At 41.2% G+C, this 27,968-nt stretch overlaps 1 protein-coding gene across 10 annotated transcripts in view; it reads left to right on the top strand.

Annotated features, from left to right (window-relative positions):
• Nucleotides 1–2,397: 2,397 nt before the first annotated feature.
• ctnnd2 (catenin delta 2) overlaps nt 2,398–27,968 on the top strand; it is a 932,891-nt gene continuing 907,320 nt past the window's right edge. For 2 of the 10 annotated variants that reach the window (XM_062979381.1, XM_062979376.1), the window contains exon 1: nt 2,404–2,980. In XM_062979381.1, the coding sequence (XP_062835451.1) occupies nt 2,938–2,980 (43 nt within the window). In that variant the 5' untranslated portion in view covers nt 2,404–2,937. Of the gene's footprint in view, nt 2,981–3,851; nt 3,990–27,968 lie in introns of those variants that run through there. The other 8 variants (XM_062979379.1, XM_062979383.1, XM_062979384.1 and 5 more) reach the window with 7 other exon arrangements.

Here is a 27,968-nt window from a genome sequence, read left to right as displayed (position 1 = left end):
TCCAGGAGAGGAGGTGTTACTTTTCACAAAGAAAATGGGGAAGGGGCAGTGGGCAGGAACAACTCTCTGTAATGTGATGGCAAATCAACTGAGAACTCCCAAATAAAACAGATAGTTTGCTAGTGGAGGCAGGAAAATCATCCATTGAATTTCAAAATGGAGCATGCCTACGCTGTATGGTAAACCTACTCTTCCAAACACTTGATATGTTTAGTGGGATGAAGTCTTTGGTAAGGAGGGAAAGGAGAGGAGGAGGTGACACATGGCACACACAACACACAGAAGGGAGGGAGGAAGCATCCCAGAAAGTGCATAAAACAGAACAGAACATACTGCCAATCTTCCCTCTCCCATGAGCAAAAGGCAATGGTGGAGCTTTTTCTCAAAGGGGCATTTCGGCTTCTCTCAAATTGCATTACCATATCATTTTAAAGCTGAGGACAAGGAATACCATCACCTGACAGAATTGACCATTTTATCCATCTCTAGCTGGATAATTTGCAAACAAAAAACAAAACAAAACAAAACAAAACCCTCACTTGCCAACCAGATTAGAAAGCATCTGAAAAGATAACCCTATGTGAAGCTTTCTTAACCCCAAGATTTCTCTGTCCTACACTTGTAATTTGATGAACATAGTAGATTGCAATTTCTTAAGTGGGTGGCTCAGTAGTAGTTAATGAATGTGATGAAGTGAATAGTCTTCTGGTATTCTGTAACTGTAGTGACCGTTTACTTCTTAGGAGAACAATAACCAATCCTGATAAAACATTGAAGAGTAGCGACATCACACTGGCAACGTAGGTCTGCATAGTTAAAGGAGTGGTATTCCCTGTAGTAACCTATGGATGTGAGAGCTGGACATAAGGAAGGCTGATGAAGGAAGATAGATGCTTTTGAACTGTGATGTTAGAGGAAAATTCTGAGAGTGCCTTGGACTGCAAGAAGATCCAATCAGTCCGTACTCCAGGCAGGCCCGTAGCCAGGATTTTGATTCGGGGGGCGGGTGGTGGTGGTGGAATTTTGGTTCGGGGGAGGGGGGGGGCTAAGTCTGAGTGAGAGAGGATCTACACAAGCAAACCTTTTGTATCATTATCCCAATACCCCCATGCATGTGGGATATATTGAGCATAGTGATCAGATCATGATATGAATAAATGTAACAGTTTAAATAATAAATGTAAGGCCTTCTTGCGGACCACCCTGAATTTTTTTGGGGGGGGGGCTGAAGCCCCTCAAGCCCCCTCCCCCCCCCCTCGGCTACATGCCTGACTCCAGGAAATAAAGCCCGGCTGCTCACTGGAGGGAAGGATGTTAGAGGCAAAGATGAAGTACTTTGGTCACATAATGAGAAGTCAGGAAAGCTTGGAGAAGATAATGATCCTGTGGAAAATGGAAGGAAAAAGGAAGAGGGGCCGACTAAGGGTAAGATGGCTGTATGGTATCCTTGAAGTTATTGGCTTGACCTTGAAGGAGCTGGGGATGGCAACGCCTGACAGGGAACTCTGGCGTGGACTGGTCCATGAAGTCATGAAGAGTCGGAAGCGACTGAACGAATAAACAACAAACTTCACTGCAATAAAAGGCAGTTTGGAACTGCATTATAAATGGCTTTGAATTCAATTTTCCTGTTTCTTGGCAGGAGGGGTTGAACTGGATGGCCCACGAAGTCTCTTCCAACTCTATGATTATATGATTAGTCAGTGTGGAAGCATCTAATGGCGGTGTAGCTCCAGCCAGGGTTTGGTCCCCTTCGAACTCTCTCTCACTCCTTGAGGGATACCAAAGAGGTAACATGGACACGCCTGCCATCTCTCTCCACGTCTTTCAGACGAAGCTTGGCTTCTGGGGCCGAGAGGCGAGTGTAAGAAGGAGCCCCTTTGAGCTCAGGCGTAGGGCAGGGCGAGTTTTCTCTTCACAGAAAGAAAGAAAAAAACAGATACGAAGGAGACGCGAGGAGAAGGCTTTCCCCCTGAATCAAACTCTCAGAGACGGGAATGAGCCGCTGATGCAGGGTCAAGGGCATCCTTCTTGAGGCACCTTCGAAGAGTCAACAGCCTCGGGGGTCTCCTTTCCCCCTTCCCTCCCTTTTTAACTGTCCACATGGGAACCGAGGTGCTGCCTTCTAAGTAGGATTAAAAAAAAAAGCCCGCGCGAATTTTTTGTCAGGATGGGGTGAAGCCTAAAAAGAGGCGTGGGAGAGAAGGGTGGGGAAAAAACAGGTGTTTCTCTGCGCGCGCCTTTCCCGCCTCCGCGAGAAGGGCTTCTGTGGCGCCTCCTGCCCGTCTTCGAAGAACAGGGGGAAAAGGCTGGGAGCAATTGACGCTGCCTGCAAGCAGCCAATCAATCCTTACCCGAAACCCCAATCTTTTTCCGCGCGCGCGCGCTGGCTGCCGGGCGCAGGTGGCTGAGGGAGAGAAAGAGGCGAGGGGGGAGAGAGAGAGAGAGAGAGAGAGAGAGCAGCCGCCTCGTTTCGCCCTTCTTTCCCCGCTGGCCTCGGGAGCAACTAACGCAGCAACAGCAGCATCCATCCAACGCGCGCACTTCTGCCTGCCTGCCTGGGGAGGAGAAAGAGTGTGTGTGAGAGAAAGAGAAAGGAGAGAAAGCAGCAGTCACCGCGTCTTCTCCAGCGGAGGAAGGGTTTGCCAAGCCGAGGTGGCCCTACTACAGAGCGTCAGGGAGGAGAAGGCGAAGAAGGGGGGTGGGGAAGGGAGGGGAAGCGAGCCAGACGCTGCTTTAGAGGCAGCCTCTCGGAGCAGTGGATGAAGCAGCCTCTTCTTCCTTCCCCGAACGAGGGAGGCGGCGGCGGCGGCGACAAGATGATGCTGCAGTTGGGCAAGGTCAGGACCTTGCACTGAGGGAAGCTTCCCGCCCGGCCTTGCCTGCCTCCCTCCCGCCTCGCTTTCGGAGGAGGATTTGCCTTTTGTCTGTGGGTATATGCTGGGGAAACAGCGTACAGCGGCGGCGGCGGCGGCGTTGGGTGAGTCCTGCCATGTCTCCGCATTGTCGTGATGGGGATGTTTCAGCGTTTTTATATTATATATATATTTAAAAAATCCCTTTCCTCCCTTTTCCTTATGCGTCTGGGAGGCATAGCAACGGGCTTTGCTCCCCTCTCCCTTTCTGCCACCGCCCCCCCCCTCTCTGCGACTTTGAAATATTTTTTTTGTCTTGCTTGTTTTCCATTGTGTTTGGATGAAATGTCCCGAAGGGCTGGGAGTAGACACCAATTTTCTCTATTTTCCCCCCTCCCCGCCCCCCTCTCATGATCTCTCTCCGAGCCCTTCCACACAGCCATGTAACCAGACTATCAATGCAGAAAATCCCACAATATCTGCATGGAACTGGAATATCTAGGGCCCCTTCCACACAGCTGAGTAAATTCCCACATTATTTGCTTTGGACTGGAATATATGGCAGTGTGGACTCGGATAACCAAGCTCAAAGCAGATATTGTGGGATTTTCTACCTTGATATTCAGGGTTATATGGCTGTGTGGAAGAGCCCTGAGCCTTCACTGGCAATTATTCCAGTTTGAAGCAGAAAATATGGGATTTTATTCAGTTGTGTGGAAAGGGCCTTTCTCTCATGATCTCTCTCTGGGTCCTTCCACACAGCCATATAACCCAGGATAACAAGCCAGAAAATCACACAATGTCTGCTTTGAACTGGATTATCTGAGTCCTCACTGCCAAATATTCCAGTTCGAAGCAGAAAATGTGGGATTTTATTCAGTTGTGTGGAAGGGGCCACTGTCTTGATCTCAATCCCGATATTTTGTTGCTTTGCCTGCCTTTTCCCTCCTCCATCTCGCCCTCTCCCTTCCCCCCTTTCTATGCTTCCTCGCTCAGTTATGTAGGGCATCACCAAGCAGCCACTCTGCTTCCCTGCCACCTTGCAAGAAAGGCACTCCAATTGCATCTATGGCCTCTAGACAGCATATAGGAGCTGCTTAAAAAGCATACATAGGCCGGGGAATGAAGAGAGAGGTAAGGCAAAGGAATCAATCCCCCTGATAGCCTGCTGTGGATGTTGGAAATAGCAACCTCCCAAGCTTTTCACTATTTGTTTGTTAATGTATATATTTGCTAATCTATATACTATGCATATGTTGATTTGCCTGCCACCTTTCAAGAAGGCACTCAAATTGCATATATGGCCTCTGGAGCTGCCTAAAAAAGCATATTTATAGGCCAGGGAATGAAGGGAGAAATAAGTCAAAGGAATAAGTCCCCTTGGTTGCCTGCTGTGGGTGGAAAAATATACATAGAACCAACTAGAACGGCGTGTGATGCTCCTTAGCAAGAAAGAGGGGCCTTTCCTCATCCCTATGTATTTTGTGGGATTTTTAAATCATGAATCACGCTTGCCTTCCAGGGCGTGTGCGCATATATATACTCCTTTATATGAATTTCAACGGGGGTGTGAGGAGGGGAAATGGTTTGCTTCACATCAGTGTCTAACTGTCTATGAAAGGGCTTTCTTGATATTTGGCTGATGTATAATTAATGGCTGAAAGGAAAGATGACTCTCCTTCGATCCATTTTCTCTCCCTCTTCCTCCCCTCCCTTTTTCCCCTCCTTTTCTTTTCTGCCGTGTAATGTGCTTGCATCGATTGCTTCTAACCCAAGCCTCCACTGTGTGAGAGGCAAGTCGCTTCCTAAGGAGGTGCAGCAGACGAGACAGTATATAAATGTGTTGTCGAAGGCTTTCATGGCCGGAATCATTGGGTGAGTTTTCAAGGTGATTAATGGCAACATTCGCACTTGCCACAAACAGAAAAGGGTTCTTTCTCCCACCCTGGACCTTGCACAGATATATAAACATCACTTGCTTAGGTTCCAACAAACCTCACAAGGTTGCCTGCAATAGATGTGGGTGAAACGTCAGGAGAGAATGCTTCCAGAAAACTCACAGCAACCCAGTATATAAATAGTGGGGCATGCATTTTAGTCTGTGCTGGGAATGCTGGAGAAATCTTTCCCCAAGGGACTGTTTGAGAAACAAAGAGAAACCTATTTAATTCCCTTCCCTGGGAAAGAGGATGAAAGGGGGGGGGGTATTTAAGAGACATCAATCTTCTGCAGATCTTTCACCTTTTAAAATGTGCTTTGAATGCAAAGGGTACTATGTCATTTGGCTGAGAGGCATGGGCAGCCTTAGCAGTTAATCCTATCCAGGAAACTTTACAGTAGCTTCCTAGAAACAACATAGAGATATTTATTGATTGAAATGTGTGTTGTTCAACTGCCAGCAATTAACTTTTATGAATGACAAGCAGGGGCATTTATGAATGTTTCCCAAAACCGGTAAGCAATTTTTCAGGGAAGGTAGTTGAGGAAGTGAAACTTTCAGACCTCATATGTGGTCTTTGTACACATACGTCATCCAAATATAGAGTGCATATGACGTCATGCAGCTAGGTTCAGTTTTAATTCATTGTCAAAGACAATCAGTTATAGGGATTTTCTATTTGAAAGAAAAATATATTGAATGGGATTGGCTGTTCACTAATTTCTGTAAAGCAAAATGACAATTTCAACCATCTCAGTTTGATTTTTTTAAAAGTCGGAACGAAGGCCCACACTTATGCACCATCAGATCTGTTCCAGTAATATAGTGGTTAGTTGCAGTTGTGAGGGATTGAAGGACAAATACAGGCCTCACACCTCTGAGGATGCCTGCCATAGATGTGGGTGAAATGTCAAGAGATAATGCTTCTGGAACATGGCCACACAACCCAGAAAACTCACAGCAACCCAAAAAATACATTTCTTAGAAAATAGGGTAAAACCTTTATGCAATGTATATGGCTCCTTTCTAGGCCTTTTCTCCTCTAGTAGCTTAAGTAACCATTCATATCTTCATTGTTAACTTGAAAAACGTGAAAGGCATGTATTTTTGTGGTAAACTCTGAAAGCCTTTATAACCCGATGCCTCAGAAATCTGGGGCAACTGTTCTGCTCTAGGTATTGGGGGGGGGGAGGGTTTACCTTTCCCTAGGGCCTTTCAGTCAATAGTCCTCCACATTCTACACATGGGATGAACTTTGCATAGAGTGAACACAGTTAATGAGGTCAATCAGTGGCTTGGATCAGTTATACTTAAGAAACTATTTCCTATCTGGACTGCTGCAGTACAGAAGTATGAGATTCCATCTTGAAGGTGTCTTTTTGTAGTCTGTTATATAAGAAAGGCTTTGAAAATGAAAAAGGTTGGTGGTGTTTGCATCTGCTAAAGGAAAGGTCTATAAAGATTCAGGTACCCAGTTTAAAGAAAAAACATGTTTATTGAGTTGTTTTCCACAAACACTTGCACCTAAAGAAAGCTATCAAGAGTAGGTAACTCCAGTAGCAAAATTTTGGTTTTCAGCTATGCTATTTTAGGAAGTTTGCCAGTCACAATGTTCTTTTAAAGTTAGGAATACCTATTTTATCCATATGACTGGATTATGCTACATAGGGCTGCAGAGGATCAATATTGATCTGAATTATGTTCATGATCTTGATTTTTATCAATGCTTATTGCTACCAAAATGTATGCATGCATGTATGTATTTTATAGCACACTTACCTTTCACAAGGCACTAAAAGCTTTAAAAACAATTTGTTTATGATAAAGCAAATACAATGAATTTATCTAATTGTATTAGGGAATGTAGACCTATTATACATTGCTTTCCATACAATGTTAAAATGATAAATCTATAACAGTTAGTTAAGGGAACAGAACTCAGTATCTTTTCCCATACAGCATAAATTGGGTATTACACTTCAGATATACTTCCATCTGGGTTTTTTTTATGATTACTGCAATATATTATTTGAAATAACTTCCTGAAGGTTCGTTTTAATTAAATATGTACATTTGCAGCAGTGCTAGAAGCAAATGTTGCCAAAGAAACAGTGAGGGAAGATGTGTTCAGTATATTGAAACACTTCAGAAAAAATGACTTGGATCCTTTCTGCTTCTGAAATTATTCATTTTGAATTACTGAAATGGAGTGACTAAGAACTTGGACACTGTTTATTGTTAATATGCTTAGGGTTTTCAAAATAAAAATAAAGAGATACCAGAAAGAAAATAGGGCAAACATCCTCAAAGCATTTTTGTGTAAATGGTTTTCAGGCATGTGGTAGGGAGTAGTAACTCTGATTCTGGCCCTTATGTTATTTCTGACATAGTAAGGATATCCATAATTATCAGACACAATGTGTAGACAGAATTGAATGCGTGAGAGGCAATGCTAAATGGGGTGAAGGATAATGAGCTGAGCTTAACATGTGTTTACTAACCCTAATTTAATTCCTGAATATAATAGTTTGAAAGAAAGGCAATTATTTCCATATAATAGATAAACAGCCCTCCTCATTTGTACAGGACTCGCAGGAGAGTGAAAAAAGCAAATGAAGACGTTGTTGTTGTTGTTCTTTTTTTGACCTGTGAGAGCTTTTTTTTACCAGGAATTTCTATGTCTTCAAGCACAGTTCTGTGGTCAACTTCTGCTGGAAGCTGAACATAGAATCACATTCTGTGGTGTCAAATTTGTGGTCCTCCAGTTGTTTTGGACTTCCCACAATTCCTGGCTATTTGATATGTTGGCTAGAGCTTCTGGGAGTTGGAGTCTGAAACATCTGGGGGGCCACAAGTTTGCCACCTCTGAGGTGTTCTCTCAGGAAATCTCTAGATCTTCCAGCATAATTGGAGTAAGTGGACCACAGAGTATCACTGGAAGACCTAGAAATTCCTAGAGGGAGTGTTTTAATGGGCAATTTGGGGCATTCTGGCTAATCCATTAGAATATTTCCTCCCTCTGAATAGATTCCATTGCCTCATGTCTATTTGAATCTTTCCTCCTTTTGTCCTATTTTGCCATTTTTTAAGCTATTTTTTCCTGTGCACAAGTTCAGAGAACTGGAGTAGCTGGAAGGTGGCTGGTGTAATTTTTAAAACTTGTATTACCTTTCTACATCTAAATGATATCTGAAAGATGTTAAACCTGGTAATTCCTTCCATATTTAATGGGTAGGTTTCTGTAGCAATTTGGTCAGAACCCAGAAAAAGCTCAAATTAACACCAATCAATATACCAAACACTACTGAAAAGACAAAGGAGGGTTGTTATGGGCATATGTTAATACATATGACAGTGCACTTATTTTTATTTATTCTCTTCTCTCAGTCATACAAAGTTTTAAAGCTGTTGCATTTTCAGTCTCAGTATAGTCAGTTCCCCATATCCATGGATTCTTTATCCATAGATTCAAGCATCCATGGCTTGAAAATATCTTCCACCCCACAAAGAAAATCCAAAAAGCAAACCTTTATATATTTCTAAATTTTATACATTCATGCAACTCACTGTGGTCAGTTTTATCTACAGTAATTGAAAACAAGTCAACTTCAGATTACAATTTATGAAGCTGGTTTGATTCATCAAACCAAAATTAGGATTATTTTGTTTGAATGTGGGGAAGACGGAAGAGGTACCATACAATCTAAAGCAGTGGTTCTCAACCTATGGGTCTCCAGGTGTTTTGGCCTACAACTCCCAGAAATCCCAGTCAGTTTACCAGCTGTTAGGATTTCTGGGAGCTGAAGGCCAAAACATCTGGGGACCCACAGGTTGAGAACCACTGATCTAAAGGCTCACTGTGACTTTTGTCCAACATGATAAACCATGGTTTATTATGTTGTTCAAATGCAGTAATCATTTACATGCAATTTTGTTGCAGGCAATAGAATGTTTTTAGACTACAAGAATTAGAATTGTAACATATTTCCAAAACAACTTAGCTAAGGGGGATGTTTTTGTTGTTGTTGCAAAAGCTAAATGTACAGACAATATGCTTTGCAGACCATCATTTGGATTGTTGATGTCTTTGTGTGCCCCCCTCCCCCTTTATATTTATGCTTTGTATTTAATGAGACTGGCACATCCATGGATTTTGACACCCATGGGGAATCCTAGGACCAAACCACAGCAGATACCAAGGACTCACTGAGAGCCCTTGGTATCTTTTTCACGAGAAATACAGATAATATGTATCTCTCATGAAAATAGGGCTTCATACCATACTGTTATTCATCTAGCACAGGGGTCCCCAACCTAAGGCCCGGGGGCCGGATGTGGCCCATCAAAGCCATTTATCCGGCCCCCACAGCACAAGGGCAGAAGGGGGTTGGGATAAATTACCCATGGGATCTCTTCTTCTCTTACAACCATTATTATTATTATTATTATTATTATTATTATTATTATTATTATTATTATTAACATTGGGGCTGGGAGGCCATCTGTCAGGGGTGCTTTGCTTGTGCTTTTGGTGCACAAAGGCAGAAGGGGATTGGACTAAATGGCTCAAGGGGTCTCTTCCAACCCTCTTTATTATTATTATTATTATTATTATTATTATTATTATTATTATTATTAACATTGAGTCTGGGTGGCCATCTGTCAGGGATACTTTGCTAGTGCTTTTGGTGCACAAAGGCAGAAGGGGGTTGGACTAAATGGTACAAGGGGTCTCTTCTAACCCTCTTTATTATTATTATTATTAACATTGATTCTGGGTGGCCATCTGTCAGGGGTGCTTTGTTTGTGCTTTCAATGCACAAAGGCAGAGGGGGATTGGACTCAATGGCCCAAAGGGTCTCTTCCAACCCTCTTTATTATTATTGTTGTTGTTATTATTATTATTATTATTTATTGCTCGGTGGCCAACTATAGTTCGGCCCTCCAACGGTCCGAAGGATCATGAACTGGCCCCCTGTTTAAAAAGTTTGGGGACCCCTGATCTAGCAGATCTGGTAGCAAAGCACTGCCCTTTACAAGAACATTGTATCTTAATTTGTTTTTGTTTCAAAAGTATCATCTCTGTTCCTCTGACACTTTCAAGAACACATTTCCTCACCAAACGCTGGATATTGTTTTTCAAAGGTTTCTTGTAGAAGTGAAATTGTTTAGGCCTAAAGCTGCCTGTGATCTTATCTAGTGAATTTCTGTGGGAGTGAGGGAAGTTACTGGATTTAGGAAAGAGAAAATTTGAGCAAATAGACTTCATGTTCTGCACCTAGATTCTGGTGTTCCCAATCTGTAGTTCATTTATTTTATTTGGCTGCTAACATCATAACAAAGAGTTCACAGATCAAACTGAAAGAGTTTGAGAACAAAAAGAAATGGCAAACTTCCTAAAATGAAATGCTGCAAATTCAAAGAAAATAATACAGAAGATAATTTCAACATCTACCATGCTAAGGAATGGGGTACCTTACAATAAACTGTGATCGATATGAAGAAACAGTTAACTGAAGAGTGTAATAAGGCTACAAACTAGAGATAAGAACTTTTCTTCGGTATCTTGAGTCAGGATAGGATTGTCCTTTTCTGCATTTTCCCAAGGTCCACACAGCAACCCTCCCTTCGAAGCACATCCTTGTGCTGCTGCGGGGGGGGGGGGGGGGGTAACATAAATGGAGTGAATGGGATTGGCCTTACTGTTAGGCTGAGTAAGACAGCAACTTTGGCAGCAAAGGATGTGAACCCATAGTCATCCCAATCATCTTGTTATACCCTGGTTACTATTCTGCACTACCTAAATATCTGACCTAGTTACCTTCTCCCAGCATGGTGGTCTTTGGGAAACTATTGAGCAAACATGCTCCCTCAGACATGTAGTCTACTCTGCATGTGTTGCTCACTGCTTGTTGGGTACACATTGATGCTATTATTCCTGCATTGCAACATTTTCATTGAGCAATGATAAAGTGTTGACAGAGCTATGTGTTCTATGCTGCCCATTCTGCATGGGTAGCATAGAACACATAGCCTTCAGGCACAGTAGAATACACTGTTACGTCATAGTGTTGATGTCGCCCATCTGGTTGGCATCTATACTTACATGTTCTTTGCTACAGGCAGCAAAATGGATTGGCTTGGCTTGGGAAAGCTTATCAGCTTGAGACTGCTACTCCATGTCCACACTTCTGTTATATTCATTCACCTAACAATACCTTGAAAGAGGAAAAGATAATAAATTCTGTTTGTCCTCAGGGATTTTAGCCTGAGCCAGTCTGGCTGTATGGAATCATTACATCATAATTCTTCCTCTCACAGTCTAGAAACACATTTCTATCTTTTTGCACACCTCACAAGTAAGAAAATATTGCTCAGCAGCTGAGATGCTCTGGGTGTGTGTAAAAATATTAGTTTGTTTCTAATGTGAGCAATTCATGCTTTCATTTATTTTAACTGAATGCTAAAGCAACAGATTTTTATTTTGGTATGAAATAAAATATTTAATATGCTGTAGGTGTATATTTTGTAATGATTTCACTGCTTGTCCTTGTTTCTGATTGATAGTCTGGTTGTTTTTGTTGCAAGAACTCAATTACAGTAATAAACTACAAGAATCCATAAAGAACAAAAAGCTGGAAACTGATCTCATCCTGTGCTTTGTTTACTGCATAGTTATCAGAACTATGTTTAGCTTATGAATAAGAAGTACTCAGAGATATGCCAGACTTTTATTTTTGCCTTTCAAGTATGTAGTACTTCAGATAAAATGCATTCTTGGATTACTTTTATTAAGGTGCCTGTGTACAATACATATCTAGATAGTACAACTTTTTCATGTTCATAGATCATACATTTCATTGAAAATAACCAGACTATTTCTGTTTTAAATTTAAATAAATATTCTACTATCTATTTCTGACTAGGTATATTATTGTAATTACTAATATCCTCACACCTCACTCTCTTCCCATTCATTTTTAAAGCCTATCATGCCAAACCAGAACAAAGATAAATCAGAAGCCAGTGTGTCAACTACATATATACTTGAATGTAAGTCATTCTCATGTATGAGTTGAGGACAGGTTTTGGACCCAAAATTGTGTATTTTGATGAGACCTGTGGATAAGTTGAGGGGTTATTTCATGAAGAGAGGAAAGTGCCAGTGCCACCTTTGGAGGCCAGTGGTCCCTTACCATGGCCAGCATTTTCTCGCCTGGGCATTCAAAAAGGCCTTTTGCCACCCTATACAGAAAAGGGGATGGCTTCTCTTTTGATAAGTTAAGCTACAATATTGACTCTTTATATATTAAAAAGGAACCATTCCATTCTCTGAGTAAAATGGTGGAAGGCAAGAGCTTGCTTAGTTTGTCTCTGGATAACCTAAAAGAAGCAGTGACCCTCTCTACTCTCTCAGTGCTCTTTTGAAGGGAAGTACCAGAGAACTGCTGTCATTGTCACATTTTCCCTCTCAGGCATTCAAAAAAGCTAGAAGTGGTGCTGCAGTGAAGAGAGTAGAGGGGGTCAGGGCTTTTTTATGTTCTCCCTGGCAAACTAAACTCTTGTCTTTCACCACTCCACTCAGAGAAGGTAGTGGATCTTTCTCTATTTATAGAAGAGTTAAGGTGCAGTAGTTAAATTGACCTGTGGACAATAGGCATGAGCAAAAATATCAGAATCCCCGTTAATCGTAATAAAATCATTAATCGTAATACAATCAAACAGTGTTCTGAAGTGGCTTGGCCCTTCAGAATGAACCTTCCAATTCGTAGCATTGGAGCCCATCCTCAGAATACCTTTCGGAATACCTTCGGATATATGAAAAAGCATTTTCAACCAATCTCCTGCATCGGGTTTCAACCAATCTCCTGGAGCGTTTTCAGTCTTGGAGGAGAAAGAGGGAAAAAAGGCAAAAGGGGCAAAGAGAAGCAGGGAAAGCCGTGCGTAGAAGAGAAGGGGCGCATTTTGCAAGAGTGTGTGTCAGAACCCTGCTCCTAGAGCCTGAATATGGCGCTGAGTTTCAGGGTCACTGACATTGTGAACTGATAAGACACCTGCATCCGGGATCCTGAGAAGAAATGGCTGCTGGACTTGGCGGGGAAACTTCATGGGTTTTTGTTGGGTATGTATCTTTGAATGAGGGGGGAAGGTTATATAAAGGAATGTAGGCCGATGCCTCCCATTCTTGGCTTTTTCATATCGCTGTGTCCTACAGTAAAGTTTCTTGTGATAACACAGCGAGTCCCATGTCATCATTTAGGAGCGGCTGTAGTGAGCCGACAGTAAAGCCAAGAATACCAGGCATCGTCCTGCAGCTGTGGTGAGGTGCGATATGCAGCAGAAGGAGGAGGAGGAGGAGGATTTGCTTGGAGCAGGAGGGGGTCCCGCAAGATCCCCTTCCGATGAAACCCAAGCAGAGTTCGAGCGGCTGGCGGCCTTAGCATCGTCCATGGCGTATGCCCAGCCAAATGGGGTAACCCAGAGATGTAGAAGGATGCAAAGGGGCAGCTTGGAGGAGGAGAACGAGTCGGATCTCCCATCCCCTCTGAAGATGGCTGTACTGGAGGGAAGAATGAGGGCAATGGAGACAACCCTAGCGATGATGTCGCAGGCGATGGAGCACCTTGCCACCTTAGCAGAAGCAAGGGAAGGAGGAGGGCATTGAGCAGGGTTGGCCTGGAGCACAAGAAGCAGCTGGGAGCTTGCTAACCTACCGGCACCCAGAGAGGAGGAATTATACCAAGAGGTTGAAGCCCGCCCCAAAACCCCAAAAGGCTTGGGGAGGATGGAAGAGGAGAGCAGTGAGGACCAGAAACTTCATGGTGCAGCCGCTGCTCTCTGGCCCGAACCTCTGGTGCCCCTGGCAAACGCCGGGAATGGCACAGGGCAGCAAGGGGAAACTGTGGGACTCCCCAGGGTCCGAAGGGACAGGCAACATGCAGATCCCTGGGGGCTGCCACCACCAGGACTCCAGCAAAGAAAGGAGGAACTGAGAGCTGAGTACGGGGGAGAATCCCATGATTTAGACTTCTTCCTCACCATGGTGAGAGGTCAGCGGTTTAAATCCAGGGAGTGGGGTGAGCTCCTGCTGTTAATCTCAGCTTCTGTCAACCTAGCAGTTCGAAAACATGCAGATCTGAGTAGATCAATAGGTACCACTTTGACAGGAAGGAAACGGCACTCCATTCTGTTTTGCCAGCCACAGGACAACACTGGCTCTATGGATTAGAAATAGAGATGAGCACCAGCCTCCAGCATTGGACATGACTAGACTTAATGTCATGGGGAAACCTATACCTTTGCTTTACACTGATCTGTTGTGCACTGTTTATAGTGCACTCTGCAGAAGAAGCTTTAGCTATGCTTCATAAAAAGGAAGGTCAATCTGTTTAGCAAGCCTTGCAAATGCTGTTTTTTATCAGTAAAAGTTTTTATTTATTGTTATTTTATATGCCTACATACCTTGGGTCACATCAAAACCTCTCAGGCAGAAAGAGGTCATGAGCGGAAAGATGCCACTGCTTTCATTCCTAGCCACAGAGGTCCACCTCTGCTGATGTCACAAAGGAGTGCCCATACAACCAGCAAGAAGTTGGAGGACAATGTCTCCCGGATACCCAAGCATGGGTGGGGTGGGGGGGGGGGTGATCTCAGGAATCCGAGGGAAGTGTTTTCCTAGACAAGCAATGGGGCCTGGCGGTGCTAACTCGAGCACAGGCAGCTAGAGAAAATAAATATACCGCCATTTCCATGGGGGGAAGGGAAGTGTGGGAAGGAGAGTTGAAGCGAGCATATGGGGAGGACGTCTGGTTGCAAACGAACAAAGAATGGGGAAAACTGTGTGGGGATTTGGTATTTCTAAATAAGAAATTGTATATTCCCGAAAGTTTGAGGCAAGAGATGCTGAGGCGATGCCATGATAACAAGGGCACAGGTCATCTGGGGCCTACCAAAACAATTAAACTGTTAGCCAAACAATGCTGGTGGCCTGGAATGAGGAAAGATGCTCGGCTGTATGTTACTCAATGTGATCTGTGTGCGGAGAGCAAAATGCCGCCTGGAAAACCCCAGGGGCTTTTGCAAAAGCATCAAAAGAAACTCACTCCTGAGCGCTTTCCCTCCTGGTTTAGAAGCTGGCTTGCTTTCTATGGGGCTCTTAAACTGGGTTGCAGAAGCGGAGGGAGTCTGCGTTTGCAAAGGGCATTGGTGGCTGGCTGCTGTTGCTATTCAGAAGAGACATCCCCCTTCCCATCCTGGAGTGGTTGCTTTCTATGGGGCTCTTAAACTGGGTTGCAGAAAGGAGGGAGTCTCGTTTACAAAGTGCATTGGTGGCTGGCTGCTGTTTCGCCTCTGCAAGATCTCCCTTGCAAACCACTTCCTCTTCCCCTTTGCCTTTGCCAGAAGCTTTAAGCGAGGAAAGGGGGAAAAGGAGGGGGGACTAATCCCAATCCACAATCCAGATCACTTCACTCTGGTTTTGTGCTGGCAAAACCCCAAACTAGAACTCTCCACTCAGGTTGGTGTGTGACTTTCCACTGCAGGGGGAGAAGAACATTGGAAACGGGCAGGGAAGGCATACTATCACCCTGCTAAGGATTTTCCACAACTCCCCCCTATTATTTTAAATTACCCTGATATTATTATTATTATTATTGGCACCCCACTTTTCTCTCTAGATTTGAGACGGAAAGGGACTCACGTTAAAATAATACCCTGTTTCCCTGAAAATAAGACATCCCCAAAAAATAAGACCTAGCAGAGGTTTTGCTGAATTGCTAAATATAAGGCCTCCCCCAAAAGTAAGACCTAGCAAAGTTTTTGTTTGGAAGCATGCCCGGTGCCCGCCAAACAAAACACCAGAACTTGCAGGATCGGTAAATGTACATACCAGTTGTACATGGAAATAATGGTAATAATATATTAAAATGTTATATTATTTATATTTATACAGTAGTAGCAAGAAATTCTTGACAGGAGTCATAGTTTGTCTAGTTTGGTTATGTTGGTTTGTGATGACAACTACTGTACAGTATATAATAAATGTTCATTTTTTTGTTCAACAATAAATGTGAATTCTTCTTCATGGAAAAATAAGACATCCCCTAAAAATAAGACCTAGCACATCTTTGGGAGCAAAAAATAATATAAGACACTGTCTTATTTTCGGGGAAACACGGTAGTATCATTCTGGGAAGGGAAAAGGTTGCATTTTAAATCTATGTTTTAGTAATATTCCTTTTAAAATTCGCTCTATATTTGTGTGTATGTGACATGTGTAAGCCCCATCCACTCCTGAGCATGTTCCCTCCTGGTTAGAAGCAGGCTAAGCCCCATCGGAAGAAACCCACTCCTAGATTATTATAAACAAGCAAAGCTTTGGAAGGCATGCACCAGGCGAGGGAGGAGACGGGAAAGGTGTGTGCCTTTCCCTCCTACCCTGCGCCGTACGCACCTTCCTCAGCGGAGGAGGAGGGAGCTGCCACTGCAGGGCCAGATAAATGGCTTCAATGGGTCACATGTGGGCCCCGGGCCTTAGTTTGGGGACCCCTGATCTAGATCATCTACTTTGAACTGGATTATATGAGGTCCCTTCTATCCTGCCATTTAAAATCTAGATTATCTTCTTAAACTGGATTATATTGCTGTGTAGACTCACAATCCAGTTCAAAACATAATCTGGATTATCTGATTTGGTAATCTGAATTATAGGGCAGTGTAGAAGAGGCTTAGTCTACACTGCCATATAATTCAGTTCAAAGCAGATAATCTGGATTTATGTAGATGGGGCCTAGGAAGAACTTCCTGATGGTAAGCGCTGTTTGGCCGTTGTATATGATGGTGGGATCTCCTTCTCCGGATGCTTTTAAGCAGAGACTGGATGGTCATCTATCAATAGTACAGGTTGTTTGAAAAAGAACTCCCTAGTTTTAAGTTAAAACACATTAAAACTAGTGAGTTCTTTTTCAAACACCCTGTATTTTGGTTGTATTTTTCTTCATGGCAGAGTATTGGACTGGATAGCTCTTGTGATCTCTTCCAACTTTATGATTTTTTATTCTATGGAACCTAAGGGTGAAATTTGGCAATGGTTTTTTCATTTTAGCTCTTTTCTGTTCTTCAAAATTTACCACTATGATATTGTTTTATAAACCATACATGCAGGATGGTGAGACCTGGGCACTTGAAAGTTGGCATGGACACTGAGGACCATGATGGAATGCATCAGGCTTATTTTGTTCTGTGTTAATTTAATTACAATGTGTCATATCCTATCACTGAGAGGAGCTAAGGAGGACCCAGCTATCTATCAAACGAATAACAGATGGGAAAAAATAAGAAACAATGCACAGACAGGCTCAGATGTGAACAAGGCACATGTGATGCATAACAGAATTGGTGTTATTGTGATTGGTGTTATTGGTCAAGATGAGTGAATAGTGAAACACATAACTTTCAAAGGTAGGTATAAAGTTAAGTACATAGCAAAAAAACCTTATTTTAACTGCAGTATTGTTTATCTCTCCCTTCCCCCTTCCTCCCAATCCTTTCCTTGTTGGAACAATACAAGCCTTACTGCTGCTTCATTTCCCTTTCTTTTGTGTGTGTGTCTGCGTGTGTGTGTATGTGTGCGTGTGCGCGCGCGGGGACGTGCATGTGTGTAAGAAAGAGAGAGCACATGTACAAGTACCAGGGATGGAAAGAATGAGACACTCCAGTCTCCTCAATCCAGATCCTAAATTGAGGAGAAACTTGATGGTGTGTGCATGTTCCCTCCACCCTACTCTCCTCTTCATTCTAGGAACCTCCCTATGTAAAAGTGACTGGCTGAAGGCATGAGGCTACAGTTGAGGATGGGGTGATGTAGGTGGGTGGTGTATATGAGATAGTAAGTGAACCACTGGGGGAATGATATTGCCAGGAGAAATAAACCAGTTAGTCATGTGCAGCTTCAAGCAACAGCTGACTAAAACAAAGGACAATACAAACACAAGAGAGGGAGAATAAGAATTCTTGGCTGTTTTTTATGTTTTATATCTGTACAGCAGTCGTTTTTTGGTGGTTTATAACTGTATTTGCTTGCAATGGTAGGAGATGCATGCGTGTGTGTGGGAGAGGGAGAGAGGGCGATTTTACCTAGAATAAACTGCAAATGGTGTTTGCTTTTGAGTACACATGGTAATTGGTTATTAAAATATGACTCTGAAAACGGAACCTATTTCTTTCATAGATGAAATAATTTCTGGAGAAACAGTATTTTTGTCAGTATTATTACTGTATGACATCAGCACTTATAATCCTCAATATTTTAGTGTGTTTTGTTTTAGCAAACTTAACACTTTCTCTACATTAGTTCATTAATTCTTAATAACAACATGTAGTCATATCAGTATGATTATTCCCATTGCCGGTATGATATACTGCAAACAGGACATGTCTCTAGCTACAAAAGAGGCAAGGGCATTGTGCATGCTGTAAGATGCCTGAATATAATCAACCTTTGATTGTTGTCTGAAGAAAATTTAATTTTGAGTGTTGCAATACCTAAACTTTGGTCTTCTGACACATTTCTACTTGATTTGAAAGGCCAGAGCCAGGCCCGTAGCCAGGATTTTGATTCGGGGGGTACTGGGATTTTGCTTGGGGGGGGGGGGAGGGCTGAGTCTGGGTGGGAGAGGATCTACCCTAGCAAACCTTTTGTATCATTATCCCAATACCCCCATGCATATGGGATATATTGAGCATGGTGTTCAGATCATGATATGAATAAACATAACAGTTTAAATAATAAATGTAAGGCCTTCTCGCAGACCACTCTGAGGATTTCGGGGGGGGGGGGGGCGCTCAGGCCCCTCAAATCCCCCCCCCCCGGCTACATGCCTGGCCAGAGCCCTGACTGACTGCAGTTACAAAGTATGCTACTATAGAAGGCATCTGGAGTCTTACAAAATGTTCAGTTTGTTTAACCTGGAATGGGAGAGCAAAGGCCCTGATTGATTTTAGCTAAAAAGGTTCCTGCTCTGTGAAAGATGTGCACAGACCATCTGGGGGTGGTCTGGCTTTTGTGAGCTTATGACTGTATATAAAAAAGAAGTAGATTGAGAGAAAATGTATCTTTTCTTCCTCTCTCTTTTGTTATTTCTCTTTTTTAATCAGCCTTTAATTTCAAGTAATTAATCCTAGGGTATATTTATTATTGTAAAATGCATAGCCTCTTGTTGCTGTGTGCTTTCAAGTTGTTTCTGATTTGTTATGATCCTAAGGTTAATCAGTCACGGTGTCAGGGTGGGTTGACCTTTGCGTTCCTTTGAGTCTGAGAGTGTGTGACTTGCCCAAGGTCACCCAATGGGTCTATATGATAAAGTTTTGAATGAGTGGGAAGTATTGTGTTTTGTAAAATTGGTAATATTAGTTGTGACACCCTGAGCCTTGGTTTACCATAAAAAGTGGCATACTAATATGCTACTGCTGTTGACGTAAAACTAGGCAGCTTTAGCTTCCACTCTTGGTGAGATGTAAATTCCTGAAAAAGTTATTCCTACAGATTTTCTGCATTTCATGCAGTTTGAAAGGGCATGTGAGTAGCAAACTTGCTAAAAGGATGGTAAAAAAAAAGATTTAATGGGGATTCATCTTGGCCTGTAGGTTTCACACCCTCAAATTACACGTAAAGAATACCCAACCTTCTGTTTCCTGACTATAAAGGATTTTAAAAAAGAAATAACCCTTGTTAGGAAGTTTATGTAGAATTATGACAGTGAATGAGTACATGTGTACTGAATGATTTGCTTTTATGACCCATGAGGTCTCTTCCAGCTCCATGATTCTATGTTTCTATTATTGTCACTTGCAAATGTAGCTGCTTAATTCTGGGAAACTAGAATATGGCAACTTGAAAGAAAGGGATGTCAGATATTTGATAAGGGAGAGGGGGAGCATTAGTAGATGAAAAGTGAGCGTGGACATCCAGGTAGAAAGGAACATCTGCATGCAAGAATCAGATTTACTGGGATAAGAGAAAAGAAACCTCATTGGGATGTGGGGACCAAAGAAGTTTTTAACATAAGCAAAGCTGGTGCAGAGAGAGAAAGCTGTGTTATGATGTAGGTGAAAACAGAGAATGAAGTAAAGTGAAGGTGGGAATAGCTAGTTTTTACGTTAGTGCAGTTGGGCATTTTCACAAGTCTACAAAATTAGAAGAAAATATCTCTCTCCATCATGCCACCAAGAAAATCAAACTTCAATATCCAAACTTTACATGGATACTGAGGGTATCCTAGGGATGTTCATCTCATTGATTTATTGTTTTAAAATTCATGAATTGATTTTAATCAAGTTAATATACAGTAGTGGATCCCAACCTTTGGTCTCCCAGATGTTTTCGTCTTCAAATCCCAAGCTAGAGTCAGCACAGTCAGTTCTCAGGAATGTTGGAAGTCTAAACCACAAGGAGAGCCAGAAGTTGAGGACTACAAAACTATCCAAGCACAAAGCAGCCCACTTCCCAAACCATGGTATAATTATGCTTCAGGATAGCAGTTCTTGTTAAATAAGTGATTCTATAGGAAGGCAAGTTGCAAAGAAGTAACTAATGGATGTTCCAGTGAAAGTAACAGATATCATAAATAGGGTTGGGAAGGTTGCATCCCGTGCATGTCTCTCTAAAACAGCAATTTGGAAGCCCAGGGGAAAAGGGACTGGCACTAGCCAGATCTGGAATGGGTAAGATTCTGAAGAACAATTTTCAAGACTGAAAGTAAACAAAGTAGAAATAGAGATTAGTGTGACTGATTTTAAAATGTTTCAGTAATTGTACAAGTGGGGAGACTTCAGGGGCTCTGTTCTCCCTCATTTTTACAGCTATTAGAGTGAAACTTGCTACAATGGTAGAACATGTTGACCACTGTTATTGCATTAGGTTTCAGAACATATCACTTATATACAGAATTTTGGGGATTTTTCAAAGTTTTGATAAACAACATGTTTACTAAAAAAAACTGCAAGAGCTCTCTTCTTGATTTTTCTGTACAATGGCACAAGATAACAGGGGATCATTCCCCCCAACTTTCAGAAATATTCATACATCTACTGATTTTAGGAATTTTTTTTAAAGTTTTGACAAAAATGTTTTTTTTAAAAAGCCACAACAGCTATCTCATTGAATGTATCTCATATTAACCAATATAACTTCCATTTAGGGATTTCTTCTCATCCCAACATAGAGATTTACTTACTATAAGTACCAGTCAGTCCTCCTCTTTGCAGATTCAACAATTTATTGAAACTCTGCTGGCTGCTGCTACAGAAGGACAAATTTCTCCCCTATCCTGACTGGGGCTTTCTGGTGCTGAGCAGAATTCTGGGAAATGTAGTTTAGGGCAGGATCTTTTGAAATCTCTGGCAGAGGGCTCACTGCCTTCCTAAACTACATTTCCCAGAATTCTGTGCTTTCTAGTCTCTTTCCCAGCAAACTCTGCTTTCTCTCTGCTGCTTCCTCTCCTAATGGTGAGAGGCCATTAATTTAAAAAGGAAAGACAGCTTTTTGGCTTTGCTTTGCTTCCTCATACTGAAAATGAAACTGACTTTAGGAGGTTTCAGAGATTTACAAAATTCAAACAAAAACATACTAGGTAAGTTTTAATTTTTAAGTTTTTGGCATGATCCATGCCTGTACGTCGAGTATCATATGTATAAATTTAATTAATTTGATATGACTTACAACTAACAAAAATGTACACCACTAATAGAAATACTGCAGAAGAAGAGAAGAAAATACTGCACTCGCCTCCAATTTAGACCTGGATTATATTTCTGATCTATTCATTACACTTGGCTCAGTATCAGTGTCTTCTACCCATTGTTGTACAGGCAAATGAAAGAGGAATTTCAGGTTCAACTAACCCAAAAGGATGGCTACTGCAATATGAGGAATACGATGTTAAGGCAAGACGTATGCTTACAAGGTCCCACAGTCCATGATCTTAATCACATCAGATGGAGACAAGGTTATTATTCCTGACAAACACATTCAATTAATGTAGTTTTCTTATGTGTTCAGTCACAATTCACCAATTTATTGAATATGTCTCCTCTACCTGGGACAAACCAATATCATGCTAGCCACTGTGTCCAACTTCAGTAGCTCTATAGCCTATCATAAGATATCTGTCTGTTTGAAGTTTCATTTAGCAATCATTTCCCCATTTTCTCTAATAGTGTGTTCTGAAACATTATACACAGGGTGATAGGAAGGAAGTCTCATGTTTTCCATGACCACAAAGATATACAACCATGCTAAGAAGCACATTTTTTTGTGGCAGAATCGGGTTTTAAGGGCTTTTCAGCTGTTAACCCAATTCTGCCTGCACTTTCCCCAAACATCAATTAGCCACCCCATCACCCCCTTTATCTTGGTTACTTCTAGGTTTTACTACATTTGTAGATGGACCCCAAGTTTTTAACAAGTTTTGTAAACTCACAGTTCTAACTACCTGGATTGAATCAATCCACTAATCATGAAGTCTATATGTTTTCATATTGCATTCAACTTTAAATGAACAATATTATCTTTTCCAATGAATGGTATGGGCAAGCTAACACTTGAACAAAAACCAGACATATTTGGATACAGCTGCCTTCCTACTGTCCTAAACTGAAGTTCATTTCGCTGCTAGAAAATGAATTATTTCCACAATGGGAGCCCACAGAGAAGCAGTGCAATCCAATCTATTGCTTACTTGTGCAATCTAGTCCATTTGTATGCTTATTTCATAATAGGTACATAGTTAACATAAAATTCTTATTATAAGTATCAGATTCCAAAAGGAGTGAATTTTCATGCTTCCCATTTCAATTTCTTCCTTTTAAAAAGAGCCCTAGGACAGAGTAAAGAAACATAATTTTGACTATGGATGTAGAAATGTGTAGAGTTGGTAGTGCTTTGAATTTCAGATTCCAACAGCCAGAGATCTGCTCCTAAGTGAATCTTTGTGATCATTGTTGAGTAGAAATAAGTGCAGTAGACTTTTTTTAGTGTCAAAGCATTTTCTAAGCATTCTTTGGGAGTGGTGGCTAGCTGGTGGTTTCTTTAGCTATAATCAAAACGCAGCTGGTTACATTAAGATTAAGCACATAAAGACCTTCATCCAGAGAACTATGCAGTTATCTCTATGCTTCAAGGGGATGGTTTAGCCATATTTCTTCAAACTGTAGTCTCTTATCCCACATGGCAAGACAGAAACACTACTTTTTAAGTTATTCTAAGCTTCAGACCTCTACAGTATAACCCAGGGGTCTACTGTTAAAAGGGGGAAAGAAAATACCTGTGAGGGTCACTAATTTTATGCACTAGTGCATTTCACATGGTAAGGACACAGAATAACTTGAACTTGGATCTGATTTGTATTTGACTTTGCTCCGGTAATGACATTTTCAGCCATCTCCAACCTGCTACAATATTCAGGTGATAGGAAATTGACAGGAGGCACTTGTCTGAAATGGGAAAGGCTTGTCATTATCATCCTCGTGTGCCTGAATGTTTTTTAACAGTGTCTAGTATCACCACTTAGAATCATAGAATCATAGAATCATAGAATAGTAGAGTTGGAAGAGACCACATGGGCCATCTAGTCCAACCCCCTGCTAAGAAGCAGGAAATCGCATTCAAAGCACCCCCGACAGATGGCCATCCAGCCTCTGCTTAAAAGCCTCCAAGGAAGGAGCCTCCACCACGGCCCCGGGGAGAGAGTTCCACTGTCGAACAGCTCTCACAGTGAGGAAGTTCTTCCTGATGTTCAGGTGGAATCTCCTTTCCTGTAGTTTGAAGCCATTGTTCCGTGTCCTAGTCTGCAGGGCAGCAGAAAACACCATTTCCTAACCAAGTGCACGGGAGTTGTTGCATTCTGTGCTTCTAAGAACAAACAATTTAACAGAAAAACTAGGGAGAAATCTCAGGAGAAAATGATTGTTCTCAGCCTACTGAGAAACATCTTAAATAAGGATGAGACCTCTTATATCGGGCAAGCCCTTCCTGTCTCAGGTTCTCCCAGAATTGATCTACATTGTCACATGATGCAATTTGAATAGCATCATAAGGCAGTATAGATCCAGCCCCAGAGAACCTGTGTTAACACAGTTTTTATTGGTACGGTTGTTGCATGAAGGGAAAAGGTTCAGGATTTGGTGATTAATATAGATGGCAGAGGCCATCAAGGCTTTTGCATTACTAATGAGAGGTCATTGAGGACCAAACTGAGAATTAGATCAGTGAAATTAGCATTTTATGCCATTCATTTTTTTAACTTAATTCTCAATTCAGCTGAAGAGAAGCATTAATTATCCCAACGTAAGTTATTTTCCTAGTCATCCTTCCCCTTGAGGTGGTCCTCTGCAGGATTTTCTGACCCTGGGATTTTGGCTCTGTGCAGTTGGTACAGGTAGGCAAACAAGACTCTGGTGACTGAAGGGCAACAGTTCTGAAGTGCCACCTCTCCATCTCATTTTCTATTTCCACGGTGATTTGAAAGGAATTGCTGCCATCACATAGTGGCACTCTTTGACTTTCTATCTCATTCACTGGGAGAGCTCAGATTGCCACTGTGAACATCATCAATGCATATTTAAGAATTTGGAGGTTTCAGATATTTTTAGAGTCAAGGACATAATGATTCTCTGCATTTGAGGATGCAAAGGGTTTGCTTATATTTCAATGAAATGTTCTTATACTGTATAATTTCTAGTTATTTAATGGATGTGTCTGGTTTTGTATCTGTCATATGCTCTTAGCACATTTGAGTGAAAGAGAGAAACCTGTTGTGAAAAATCCATACAAAATCATGAATCTGTATATGCTGTATAGATTACACACACACCCTTATCTATATTTCAAAGATCATTGCACAAACATATGAGCGTAGTTGTCAAGGAATGATGAGACCATGATAATAAGGCTATCTCTGAGGTCTGTCAGTGGTGACAATCATGCAGCTAGCCTTAGGGAAACTCTTGAAGCTTCCTGAAATTCTGGGAAAATTGTACAAGGGCCAGAGGCAAAGCAGAGCATCTACTACTGTATAATTGCCTTCCAAAGTAAAAACATGCTTGCATTCCTATTCAGAGTAGAAACATCATGTCTTTTGGTAGACATTTAGAATAGAGATAACTATATACAGTAATATTATGACTAAAACAGTGATTGTGGTGTGCAAGATTTTCAGGAGTCTTGCAATAGATAAGAAAGTTTGACACACAATGAGAGTAACATAAATTAGGCTGTTGCTATTAGAAAACGTGGAAGGAAACAAGTAGCTTTTCCCATGAAAAAATCAGACTGCACCTCCAGTTCTAAAACAAATATTGGTCTGCTTAAAAGTACCCTCTTTAAAATTGGGGTGGTGGTGGTGATGGTTGAACCTGTGTTTTGTAGTTCTAATTGGAGTTGGACAGCACTTCCAGGCAGCATCAAAATGCATGTTTTAAAGTGGAGCAAAAATCCCAGGACTTAACAGCATGTCCACACACAGACCTGTCAGTCCTGGGAAATGCTTCCCCACCATCCTGATGCCCTCCTTTGAAGCAGTTCAAGATGGAGGGGGGACAGGGGACATCTGGTTAAAGTTAAAAAAACAAAACAAATTATCTCTGAGATGTGCTGAAGCCCATCTGTACTCATACAGAGATCCGAATGTACACACAAGCAGATTTCTTATTCTCTCTCTCCACCCAACTCTAAATTCAAGATGTGCTTAATATTTATTTATTTATTTATTGCAACATTTATATCCTGCCCTTCTCACCCAACAGGGGGCTGAGGGCGGCTTACAATAAAACACACATATAAAATCTGTACAATACACTATAAATCAGTTAAAAATTAACTTACATAAAACATTCATAAAACGCATTATAAAATACAGATAGACATGTTCAAGTTTAGAAGACTGGGTCTGTCAATTGAGTTCCAGCGTACATAATAGTAATTAATGCTTAATATAGTAATTAATACTATAACGATCTAAAGAAAGAAATGGTTTCAGAGTTCCAATTGCTTTCCAATTGTGCTTCCCTTTAGTCACCTATGTTTCTTGACAGTCTGATCAGCTGTTTAGGGCCCTTAAAATGTGCACATGCACTGGAGCAGTCCACATAGGGCGATGGGAAAGAAGTCATGTGTTTTCCCTGAGCGCAGGGATATACTGTCATGTGAAGATGAACATTTTTGAGTGGAATCAGGTTTTAAGTGCTCCTTTTAAACATGTGCTTTTCAGCTGTTAACCTGATTCTGCTCACACTTTCCCCAAACATCATTTAGCCACCACCCCTTTTATCCTGGTTATTATCAGGTTCTTTGACATGTTTAGAAGGGCCCCTAGTCAGCAGGAAAGCAGGTTTGTATGACTAAAATTTCTCCACATATTTTTTAAAGGGCACCAGTATTTTAACAATTAATTTAATGTTTAGAATGCTGATCTAATGCAATGGAAATGCACAAACTTTCTTATAATCTTAAAGTTTTTTGCAGTTGTGATAATTGTAAAATATAGATATATTTTAAAAACAGTGAATTTCTATATTTTGTACATGGAATGGAACAGTACCGGAAAAAGAAAACAGATCCATTATAAAACAATGTACTTGAAAATGAATTGTTTAAATATTATAGAACTCTTGATGTTCAAATCATACATCTTAAACCGAAACTGTGGGCTCGGTTTTGTTCTTGGGATTAAAGAAAGCATTAATGGAATAAGACAGAAATTTCACGAAAGACATTTAGACTGCTGTTAAGAACCAAGGGATTTAAAGTGCAAGTTAAGGGAACACAATATTATAGTTTTATATTAGTATTGTGATATTTTCCTGTACCATCCTGGCAGAGGAATTCTAGGGGAAAGGTATTGCAGGTAGTGTAGCTTACATAAATTATTCTTAATACTTTAATTTACTCTTGCTGTTTAAGTACACAACATTATTATTAAATCTTATACCTATTTGTATATACCGTATATACTCGAGTATAAGCCAACCCGAATATAAGCCGAGGCACCTAATTTTACCACAAAAAACTGGGAAAACTTATTGACTCGAGTATAAGCTGAGGGTGGGAAATGCAGCAGCTACTGGTAAATTTCAAAAATAAAATTAGATACCAATAAAATTACATTAATTGAGGCATCAGTGTGTTAAATGTTTTGAATATTTACTGTATTCAAAGAAAAACAGTAAACTAACTCTATAAGTGGAAAAGCAACAATAACTTTCTCGTCATCATCATCACCATCAACAGCCTCATTTGTACCCTGCCCTATCTATCTCCCCCTGGGGAACTCAGGCCAGTTTCCAACATAGTAACAGGCAAACATATAATGCCTACATAAACAATGCAGGGCTAGATATAGATCTATCATTATATATACTATTTTCACATGTGTATTTCCCCCTGAAACCTTTGCAAATCCTCTCTCTATGTGCATTTTTCTCCTGCAATATTTCCAAGCCCTATTTATGCACATTTTCCCTCTGCACTTGCAAACATGTGAGGGTAAAATTCATATAAAATTCATATATAAAATTAATGTATACATATAGGAACAGATATACAGGTACATGGAAATCTCTAGTTATTTATATTTACATAAGATTTGCAAAGACCTGTAAACATATGAGGGCAAAATACATATATTCATGTATTTGTAGGGGGAACATCTATATAAATATTTAGAAGCTTTGGGGCATGCATTTACCCAAGGAAGAAATGCAAGCAAAGTCCCCCTAAAAACAACTTTGTCCTCTTTTCTCCTGCCCTTTCCCACCTCTTTTCTTTCTCCCTTTTTCAAACTCTAAAGGTAGCCAGAAAAGGCTTTTTAAAACTTCTCTCCCCCTCCCAAAAAACCCACCGCATTTTTGTTTCCTTGGGAATAAAAAGAAATACACACCTTCTGTTGCTCTCTTTTCCCTCCTTTCCTCCCTTTGGACTCAAATGTTCTTGCAATAATAGTAGTATTAGTAATAATAATAGTAATAGTAATGAATCGTGCAAATTTGCAAGAATATTTTTTTTCTCCCCCTTCTACCCATGCAATCTGGCTTGCAATGGTTTCTCTCAGTCTCCTTTCGCTTTTGAAAACATTCGCTTCTTGTCTCTGTCTCTCTCTCTCAAAAAAATAAGATAACCTGGG

Source organism: Anolis carolinensis, chromosome 4 (assembly GCF_035594765.1).
Source record: "Anolis carolinensis isolate JA03-04 chromosome 4, rAnoCar3.1.pri, whole genome shotgun sequence".
In the NCBI taxonomy this organism is placed as follows: domain Eukaryota; kingdom Metazoa; phylum Chordata; class Lepidosauria; order Squamata; family Dactyloidae; genus Anolis; species Anolis carolinensis.
This window is presented reverse-complemented; position numbering and strand designations above follow the sequence as displayed.